This window comes from Arachis ipaensis, chromosome B07 (assembly GCF_000816755.2).
Source record: "Arachis ipaensis cultivar K30076 chromosome B07, Araip1.1, whole genome shotgun sequence".
In the NCBI taxonomy this organism is placed as follows: Eukaryota; Viridiplantae; Streptophyta; class Magnoliopsida; order Fabales; family Fabaceae; genus Arachis; species Arachis ipaensis.
This window is the reverse complement of record NC_029791.2, coordinates 117,654,491-117,665,211: the sequence shown is the minus strand read 5'-3', so window position 1 is coordinate 117,665,211 and position 10,721 is coordinate 117,654,491. Positions and strand designations below refer to the sequence as shown.

At 37.9% G+C, this 10,721-nt stretch overlaps 3 protein-coding genes across 5 annotated transcripts in view; all 3 read left to right on the top strand.

Annotated features, from left to right (window-relative positions):
• On the top strand, positions 4,052–6,933 carry LOC110265140. The gene is made up of 3 exons (XM_021107959.1): positions 4,052–5,338; positions 5,440–6,369; positions 6,460–6,933. The coding sequence occupies exons 1-3, from the start codon at positions 4,052–4,054 to the stop codon at positions 6,931–6,933; spliced, it is 2,691 nt and encodes an 896-aa protein (XP_020963618.1).
• The window catches only part of LOC110264384, a 3,029-nt gene continuing 71 nt past the window's right edge, over positions 7,764–10,721 (top strand). Inside the window, exons 1-2 of the mRNA XM_021106352.1 lie at positions 7,764–8,658; positions 9,100–10,721. The exon at positions 9,100–10,721 is cut by the window's right edge and continues 71 nt beyond it. Coding sequence (XP_020962011.1) covers positions 7,892–8,658; positions 9,100–10,721 — 2,389 coding nt within the window. The 5' untranslated portion in view covers positions 7,764–7,891. The remainder of the gene's footprint in view (positions 8,659–9,099) is intronic.
• The window catches only part of LOC107606003, a 5,081-nt gene continuing 4,872 nt past the window's right edge, over positions 10,513–10,721 (top strand). For all 3 annotated transcript variants that reach the window (XM_021106353.1, XM_016307963.1, XM_016307962.1), the window contains exon 1: positions 10,513–10,721. This exon is cut by the window's right edge. The gene's annotated coding sequence lies outside the window, so the exon portion shown is untranslated.

The following is a 10,721-nucleotide window of genomic DNA, read 5'->3' as shown; positions in this document are numbered from 1 at the left end:
AAAGTTACAATTTATATTTTTTAAGATCTTTTTTTAAAAAAATATATTTTTACATAATAAATAAATATTTTTATATTATTATATCTAAACATAATTGATAAATAAAATTATATGAAACGGAACCCAAAATAAGTTGGAAAATCAAAGAGAGTGACTCCTCTACCTCAATTTGATTTACTGACGTACCAGTTAAGGGAATCACTCTATCTCACCTGTTTACACCTAAGTTTCTCAAAGAAACTCAAAGAAATTTTTATTCATAAAAAATTAATTCAAAAAGAATAATAAGGAGTTTTTAAATAGGCTCCTAGCTGATCAACCTAAAAATGAGCTAAATCTTTTTAAATATCTAATTTAAATTTAAATCTCTAAAGATAATTTAATTTAAATCATATTTGATCTTTATTGAATTAGATCAGATTTGATTTAAATTTAAAATTTCTAAAAATAGTACTAAACAAATCAGAACTAAATCAAATCTTCTAACAAATCCTAACAACAAAACAAACTAAATATACTAATATAGACTGAAAAAATTCTCCTGAACACATATCATTCCTCTGTAAAAAGATTCGTCCTCGAATCTTGTTTAATCACTTTTGAAAAATAGTTCATCAAATGAGTCTATTGTGCATGCCTTTTGTTCAAGATCACCTGAACTATCAAATACAAAACAAACTGCACTTTGCCAGTTTGTCGTATGTTGAATACAGACATGTTCTATGTAGCTGCTCACTATAGAATGAAATTGGTTGTCATTCATTCCTTTCATCCACATTAATTCTTTCAAAATTCACCAATAAATCTGCAAAACCTTTAAAATCTGGCATGTAAACTCTAGACAATTCATGGTTAGATATATGAGAAATTGAAAACTCTTTAAATATCATAGACACTAATGCACTCTTGTTTAAACTATATAACTTTCAAGATTTCTCTCAATTTTTTTTCTCTCAATGACTCCTCTCTCTCACAATTCCTTGTCTTTTTCTCAAAACTTTCTCTTTTACTCAAACATTGATTCTTTTCATTGAAATACGTACTCTTTTTCTTAGTCTCTTCTTCTCTCAAATTCTTTTCTTTTCTCTTTTATTTTTCAAATTGTTCATATCCTAAGGACCCCTTTGAGAACTGTTGCACCTTTGGTTCCTCCAAATACTCGTCTCTATCTACAGCATACTCAACAAATTCTTCCATCACTGGCCGTGAAGTAGAATTAAAGATAGGATCAAAAGAAGTTTGTTAATGTCAACTTATAATATTCTTCTTGAAATCTGTAACAGTAAATTTTGTCATATCCTCAAACTTTGCTCTTTTAAAATCTTGTGTAGAATTGAAGTCTGAAGAGCGCTAAGTTACTATAAATTATTGTTGCGCCTCCACTTCAATTGCCAAATGGACTAAATCCTCCATTGTTGTATAGTGAGAAAGTTCAATCGTATCTGTAATTTTCTTTTTTAATCCAATAAAAAATGTTTCATAAGAACTTTAGGACCATTGTTAACGTTAGCTTTGCACATTAAATACAGCAACTCCTTGTAGTATTCCTTTATTGATCTTGAAATTTGTTTGACAAAACTTTTTAAGAAACTTGTTGTGGCATAATGATAGTACACACTAATTTCTCACGATGTATGATGATGACACTCAGATTAGGTCACTCGTGTTTATATTTATAATTGGCTTTTATCCTTAATTGAACTCAATATTGTTGCCTTTTATCACTCTTGAAAACTCTTTTATTGTTACACTTTAGAAATCAAATAAAAATAAAAATAAAGTAGAGAAAATTCAACGCAACGATAAAAAAAAATAACTGAAATAAAAGACAAAAACCACAAGACACAAAGTACAAAGAGATAAAAAAAAAATAATAATAATTTTTATTATAAAAAGCACTGTTAGTAGAACCGGACCGGACCGGCCAGTTCGACCAGAAAATCGGTGAACCGGACTCTATACCGATCCGGTCTGATAATTGGACCGCACAAGATTAAGAACCGGTAGAAACCGGTCAAATTCAGTAGCAACCAGTCCAATTGAACCGGAACAATTTAAAATTTCCTTGCAACCGGTCCGATCGAACCGGAACAATTTAAAATTTCCTCAAAATTAAGCAGTTGGGGTTCGAACCCCATCCCTCTAATAAATAAAAGGTAACTTTGTCCACCAGGCTACCTTGTCCATTACTAAAATAAATACAAATTAAAATATATATTAATATCTTTCGGTAAATAATTTATTTTTATTTAATTTATTTTAATTTTAATTATAAGCTCACTCATTTTTAAATTAATTATATTTTTATTTAACAGTAATTATAAACTCACTTATTTTTTTTTTCATAATTATATAATATCTATTAATATTATTTTTCAATAAATACTTGTAGTATATAATAGTATAATAGATATAAACTAATTAATAAATTATTAAAATTCGAAAATAATACTTATTTTAATATAAAAATAAAATAAAAATATTTATGATAGAGTAAAATTAACAAAATATTTATTGTTTCTGTTCCATATTGTTTAGAATAGCTATATATTTTTAAAATATTAGTAAAAATATGTATTTTAAATTTTTAATTCTAATTTTTTTACTATATTTTGTTTTTTATTTACATAGGACCGGATTAACCGGTTCAACCAGTGACCCACCGGTTGAACCAGTAACCCAGTGACCCAGTAGCCTGACCGGTTCGATCACCGGTTTGGTTCTGACAACTATGATAAAAAGAGAGCAGGTTATTACTTTAGGGATAAGTACGATTTTGGTCCCTCACGTTGAGGGTCAGAATCGAATCCGTCCCCGATGTATATTTTGATTTAAAATCGTCCTTAAAGTCGCATTTAAATTTAAAATCGTCCTTTAAGAAGTAAATTTTTTATAAATGACGATGATACCCTTCTGAAGTTTTTGTGTTTCGCGCGAAACACCTCACCGCTTCATATGCTTCCTAACCCTCAACTTAAACCCAACATTAATCATAACATCTCACCTCACCAATGTTGTTCCACCGTGCCCTAGGGAAGAATCAGAAACGCTAGAAGGTGCTCTTGGAGTGAAGATCGCAGCCGAGTCTGGTCTACTGAAAGGCAGGGTCATGCACATTCTGTCAGGTATGTGTAGCTGTTTATCGGTTTCTGAGAGTAGTAATAAAGATCATTGTGTGGTTTAGGTTTTAATTTTTTCTTCTATTTCTGTGATATGGCACTGTGTATAGGTTGTTGGAGAAGCCAATGGCGTACTTTAAACTGAAAGTCTACCATGGGGGGGGGTTTTTACCTATCGGAATGGGCCGTTAGAGTATGTGGGGGGAGAAACCACAATGATAGAAGAAATTGATGGTGATCGGTGGTCCGTATTTGAAGCTTATGCGGAGTTAAAGCAGTTTGGATATGTGGAGGAGAATATCCCTTCGTTATGGTTCAAGGATCCAACACATGAAGACTTGGAGAAAAATTTGAAGCTGTTTAAGTCTGATGCAGATTCTATTGCTATGTGCAAAATAGCTGAGGTAAGGGATTATGTTGAGTTGTATGTAGTGCACAAGGTTGAGGAAGAGCAGGTGTTTCCTGCTTGTGGATACATTGATGTTGGGGGGGGTCATAGGATGGATGATGTGGGACAACAGCTGGTTGTGTATGGAGGAGAAGATGTTGGTTCAAAAAAATCTGATGTAGCTGCTGATATCTCTGGGGCCGAGAATACAGAGGGTGGTGATGATGCTAATCTGGATGCTAATATGGGTAACTATAGTGATAGTGATAGCTTTGATTCAGAGTACGTGGTCCGTATTTGAAGCTTATGCGGAGTTAAAGCAGTTTGGATATGTGGAGGAGAATATCCCTTCGTTATGGTTCAAGGATCCAACACATGAAGACTTGGAGAAAAATTTGAAGCTGTTTAAGTCTGATGCAGATTCTATTGCTATGTGCAAAATAGCTGAGGTAAGGGATTATGTTGAGTTGTATGTAGTGCACAAGGTTGAGGAAGAGCAGGGGTTTCCTGCTTGTGGATACATTGATGTTGGGGGGGTCATAGGATGGATGATGTGGGACAACAGCTGGTTGTGTATGGAGGAGAAGATGCTGGTTCAAAAAAATCTGATGCAGCTGCTGATATCTCTGGGGCCGAGAATACAGAGGGTGGTGATGATGTTAATCTGGATGCTAATATGGGTAACTATAGTGATAGTGATAGCTTTGATTCAGAGTACGAACCATCTGAGGAAGAGAAAGAGACTGAAGATGATTTACACTTTACCAGCAGTGAAGATGAGCTTGATCCTGCTGTCAGTGGATTTGAAGATGTTAATGTGCTGAATGAAAAAAGTCGGGCAGTGAAAAATAAAAGGGTTGCAACTGAAAACTTTGAGGATGAAGATGGAGCAGGGAGTGATGAAGTAGAGGATGACCATGAGGTTGGAGGTTTAGGGTCAGATTCAGACCACCAGGGACAGAGTTATCCAGTTCACAAGCATCAAAAAGACATGAGCCAGTACAAGTGGGAAGTGGGCACAGTGTATGCTACAAGGGAAGAGTTCAAGGACACTGTGACTGCATATGCTGTGCAGAGGGCTCGGGCAATCACATTTAGAAAGTGTGATCTGCAGAGGGTAAGGGCAGTTTGCACTGGCAAGTGTCCGTTTTGGCTGTATGCTGCGAAGATGAAAGAAGAGGATAGTTGGCAGCTTCGTAGCATGAACTTGACTCACACGTGTACACAAACACACAGGGTGGGGATTTTGCACTCTAGATGGCTAGGGAAGGCATTCAAGAAGAAAGTGGAATCAAATCCGAGGGTGAAGATTAGGGAGTTAGTTTCAAAGGCTCAAAAAAAGTGGAACTTGACTGTCACCAAGTCAATGGCAACGAGGACAAAGCAGATTGCACTTGATGAAATCCAGGGAACCTTTCGAGAACAGTATAAGAGGATATATGATTATGCACATGAGCTGATGCGGGCAAATCCTGGGACATCTGTTCGCTTACAAGTGCAAAGGTACCCTGAAGTTGAAAACGAGGTTGCCTCATCACAAACCAGCTGCTGTATCTTTCAGAGGATATATATCTGCTTGGAAGCATGCAAGCAGAGCTTCAACCATTGTAGGAGCTTTATCGGTCTAGACGGCTGTTTTTTGAAGACACCACAGGGGGGACAACTGCTCACTGCCATTGGTTGGGATCCAAACGATCAAATGTTGCCCGTTGCCTATGCAGTTGTAGAGGCTGAGACCAAGGACTCATGGACTTGGTTCCTTAGTCATCTTGCAACTGACATTGGTGTTGAGAAGATGGGAAGAACTACTTTTATGTCTGACCAGCAGAAAGTAAGCAATCCTAAACCAAATTTAACTTATGTACATTGAAACTATGAATTACTTTATCTCAAGTATCAATGACTATTTGGTCCTCCATTTTCTGCTTGCAGGGTTTGTTGCCAGCATACGAAGCTGTTATACCAGGTGTGGAGAATCGATTCTGTGTGAGGCACCTATACAGCAATTTCAGAAAACGGTTTCCAGGGTTACATTTGAAGCAAATAATGTGGAGGTGTGCTAAGGCTACTCACTGGAGGGACTGGGAGAAGAACATGGCCGAACTAAAGGCTGTGAATCAGGAAGCCTATAGGTACCTAATTGCTATCCCCCCTATGTATTGGTCTAGATCTAGGTTTACCTATAACTCTAAGGTAGATACACTGGTTAACAATATGTCTGAAAGCTTTAATGCTGCCATAGTTGATGCTAGAGAGAAACCTATACTAACAATGTTAGAGGAGATCCGGGTTAAACTGATGACTAGGTGGGCAGAGAATAGGGAGTTGGCTCAGAAGTATGCAGGGACAATCTTACCTAGGATTAGAATCAAATTGGAGAAGAGGTCTAGATCTGCTGGTGACTGGCGTCCATATTGGTCTGCTGCTCAGACATATGAGGTTATGAATGGGTTAGATAAGTTTACTGTTGACTTAGGATCCTGTGAGTGCTCTTGTAGAAGGTGGCAGTTGAGTGGAATACCTTGTGTCCATGCAATTGGGTGCATCAAATTCAAAGGGCTTTCGTTGGAACCTTATGTGGCTGACTGCTACAAGAGAGAAGCATACTTGAGGTGCTACGAGGCAGTAATTCACCCATTGAATGGCCCTGACCTATGGGAGATTACACCACATCCTGATGTAATGCCTCCCCCATACAGAAGACCTAGTCACAGGCAAGTCAAAAAAAGGAAGCCAGCTGCTGGAGATGAAGAAGAAAGCAGCCGCACTCACATGTCCAGGAAGGGGGAGAAACAGAGGTGCTCTATATGTGGTGTTGTTGGGCATAATAAAAGCAGATGCCCTAAACCTATTGAGAATGAGGTATATTCATCAAATTTTTTTACATTGCATGTCTGAGAATTTTTTACTCATGCCTTATGTTCTTCTGTATTGACTGCAAATGTTTCATAGGCCCAAAATTCCAAGAAACAAAGCAAGGGCAACCAATCCAGGGGAAGCAACAACTCTATCCCTCCAGCTGCTAAGGGAGGAAAGAAAAGTGCATCTACACAGCCCACTCCCAAGCTCACTGTGAAGAGAAAAATTGCTTCAGCAACACAGCCAACAAGCTCAGCCCAGTCCAACACTGTAGCACCACCAAAAAGGCCTAGAGGCAGGCCCAAGGGGACCTTGAAGCCCACACCTTCAGCCCACCCTGATCCACCAACTTCATCATCACAACCAACCTCCACTGTTCTTCCAGCATCTCATAGACACAGCCCCAAAATCTGCGACCTGGGTTCTCCTTGGTCCCCGAGATTCGCAACACCGGCTTCTCACCGTGAGAACAAAGTAGCAGCCTACCTTGTGACGAAGATGGGATTCGAGACGAGGTTGAGCTTCGTGCAGCCATGGCTGTCTCCCTCCAGCAGGTCCTCAGGGTGAGCTCTGCAACAATGGCTTCCACGCTGCTTTACCCTTTCCTCTTCTCAATTCAACGTATCATTATTAAACTTTTCCATTCATTTTAATTTCCTATATATATATATTTATTATTATTTTCGATGATCATAACGGCCTCATAACGACGCAAGGGCATTTGCGTCCGAAAAAGTTATAAAGGACGATTTTAAATTTAAATGCGACTTTAAGGACGATTTTAAATCAAAATATACATCGGGGACGGATTCGATTCTGACCCTCAACGTGAGGGACCAAAATCGTACTTATCCCATTACTTTATATTCCAAGAGAAGGAAGCACGAGAAAGAACAAGAATGACAAAGATGTAAGAGACGTTGATTTTTATTTTTATTTTTCACCAGAAAACAAATATAGATTAATTAAAATTAATCTAATAATTAAAATCTGATATCAAATAATATGGGACGGAATCTAAAATAAGCTCAAAAATCAAAGAAAGTGATTTTCTACCTTAATTTGATCTCCTGATGTAACAGTTAAGAAAATTGGGTATGTCTAAAATCAGCTTAACCATTTTGTGCGCATTAGATGCGCCATCTTTTATGAATCATTAGATTTTATTAAATGAAAATCAAAGGATATTATGAAAGAGGAGTACTGATAGACTTTATAAATATAGAATATATTAGTATATACATATATAAACACATTTATTTAAAATTTTGATAAAACATATTTTTATATAAGATATTTAAATATAAAATTATCTTATTTTTTTAAAGATTTTTTACAAAAAAAATAACTCAAAAATTTTTTATTTTTCAGGGTTTATCGTTAACTATATATATTGCAGGAAGAAGGAGAAGGTTTGAGAAAAAAAAATAAAAATTGAGACATTGTGGTGAATTCTTCTACGAGTGTGACTGTTGCCCGATTATCGATCAATAATTCTGTCCTTCTTACTCCTCTCTCCGCCGCCATGGATCCCTACTTTCATCACTACCGTCGCCCGAATACGTACATTCCTCTTCCTCCATCGTATAACCACCACCATCTCCGTCAGGTTCCCAACCACGTTCTTGTGAACCCTACCGCATTCAATTTCAACCCTCCCGTTTTATTACCCGCCAATCCACTCTTTGTTCCTCAGGTTCCTGTTCTTTTCGACCATGATTCGCGTCACCGTCGTTCAATGCTGTCGCAGTCTCCTTCAAATTCTAACCCTAGCCGCAGTGCTTCCAGGTTCAGTAAGGAGTGCTTTGGCGGAGCAAACCGCCGTTGCCGTGCGGTTGTTCCTCTGAATTCCGGTACCGAATCGAAACTTTGCTCGGAAGAGGCGCAAGACTCTTCTCTCGAGACTACGGCTTTGGAACTGGATAGGTACGATTACGATAGAGCAGATAAGGTTCATGAATATACTGGCATTCCAAAGAAACAGGTTAAGAGAAAGAGTGCTTTTCTTAGAATCCAGGCGCCAAAACCGAGCAATGGTAAGAATGAGGATGATGAACAATTACATTGTGATGATTGTGCTGTTGTTGACTCAAAACCTGGTTCTAGTTCTTCGAGAATTGAAGACGAGCATTGTTTGAATGATGGGAAGCAAGCAGAAGTGGGAGAAGAAATTCCTTTTGGGGTTGATGTTTTCTTTGAATCGAATTCTATGGTTGCCAAGGCTATTGTGGGGTCTTCCAGTTCTTCCTTTGTTTCTAATCCTGGAACCACTGCAGTTTCTAATACAGCTTTGAGTCCTATTGGAAAGGCAAAGAAAAAGAAAAAGAAGGCTAAAAAAAGGAAGTGTTTGGTTTCTGAAATTTCTTGTTCTGATGCACATAGAGTTTCAGAACTACCAGCAAGTGCTGCCCAATCAAATAGTTCCCAGCACCTGGCAAACGACATCTCTATTTCTGGAAAGGACTTGACTGCACGGAAGGATGTGTCTTTGGTTTCTGAAATTTCTTGTTTGGGTACACATCAAGTAGAACTATCTGCCGACGGTTCTGTAAATTCTCATAGCTCTCAGTGTTTGGCAAATGGCACCTCGAGTTCTGGTGAGGACTTGCTTGCACAGACGAATGCATCCTTGGTTTCTAAAAGTGGTTGTTCTGATTCACAGCTAGTAAAACTGTCTGCAGTGAATTCTATGGTTGCCAAGGCTATTGTGGTGCCTTCAAATTCTACCATTGCTTCTAATGCTGAAACAACTGCTGTTTTGAAGACAGATTTGAATCCTAATCAAAAAGGGAAAAAGGCTAAACGAAAGTCTAAAAAAAGAAAGCAATTGGTTTCTGAAAGTTGTTGTTATGAATCACAGCGAATAAAACTAACTGAAGGTGCTGCCAATTCAAATAGCTCACACTGCTTGTCATATAACACCTCTTGTTCTGGGAAGGACTTGACTTCACAGAAGAGCGTAGCTTTGGGTTTACAGCAAGCAGAACAATTTGCTGGTTCTGGAAATTCACATAGCTCCCAATGCTTGCCAAATGACACCTCTAATTTTAGTAAGGACTTGATCACAGAGGTGAATGTATCTTTGTTTTCCAAAGATTCTTGCTCAGAATCACAGCTTGTAAAACTATCCGAGTTTGCTGGGATTTCAAATAGTTCAGAGTGCTTGGTAAATGGCACCACTAATTCTGGGAAGGATTTAAGGGCAAAGAAGAATGTATCTGATTACTTTTCTCATCTTCATCCGAGTGCAGTCCAAAATCCTAATGGAAAAACTAAGGTGGCACAATCCTCTAAGGGGATTGTAACAGAAGAAGTTGCCAATACAAATTCCGGTAAAGCAACTCCAAGGGTTGTTAAGAAGAAAAAGATTGTTAAAAGAGTGGTCAAAAAGGTTGTGAAACCAAAATCAAGTAGGTCAAGTTCAATATCAGCAAATATGTTTGATGGGACAGTGAAAGAAGATAATGTTCCTGTTAGTTCATTAACTGCTGCTGCTCCTTTGGACAAGATCCCAACGACTTCTTTTGAGGAAAAGACTGCCCCTGTTGACAAGATGTCAGTTCCAGGTTATTTCCAGTCTTTACCAAGTGAAGGAAATTTGTTGCTTGAAGACAAAAATGCTGTTGTACACCTTGAAGAAAAGCATACTGAATTATTCAATGGAAATACTTCTGACATTAATCACATTGAGGCTTATAGTAATCAATCATGCCAACATGAAAAGGAGAACTGTGACATACAATCAGTTCCAAATTCTGATATTTCCATTGATTGTGTTAAAGGGGACACAGGTACTGTTGAAGAGAGAGAGGTTAGAACTCTCTTAAAATTTTCTCCTTCAAAGATGGAGGGCATGTCTCTAGATGCAGAAAATCCAGTTGGTCTTGCAAATGTTGTCTACACAACCTCAGATCTGTTGAAGGTTCCTAGTCTTTCAGAAGCCTTAGATATATCTGTTCCAATGTTAGATTTTGGCTCACAATCCAGAACAGATGGGATCACAACTTTAACTGTGAAAAGGGGGATTTCTGTGGCTGATTTATATGAGGATGCAAACAAGATTTCACCCTTGTACAAAAGGCGCAGAACCACGGCTTGTCACTCTAGTATCACGGAGTGTCCATCTGAACTCAGTGATGTGATTGTGGCTTCCACCACATCTTGTGCAGAAGTCCCTATTCACTTTAGTGATATGCAAGTACATAAGGAAGAAGTTGAATTGCTAAGCATGGCTGTTATGTCTACTCCGTTGCTGACTTATACAGAGGATATTGCTAAATTGTCTGACATTAGCTTGGGTAGAGATTCTTTTGAGTCTATGAATTTAAATAGGGAAAGAGATTCTCCCAAGAGTT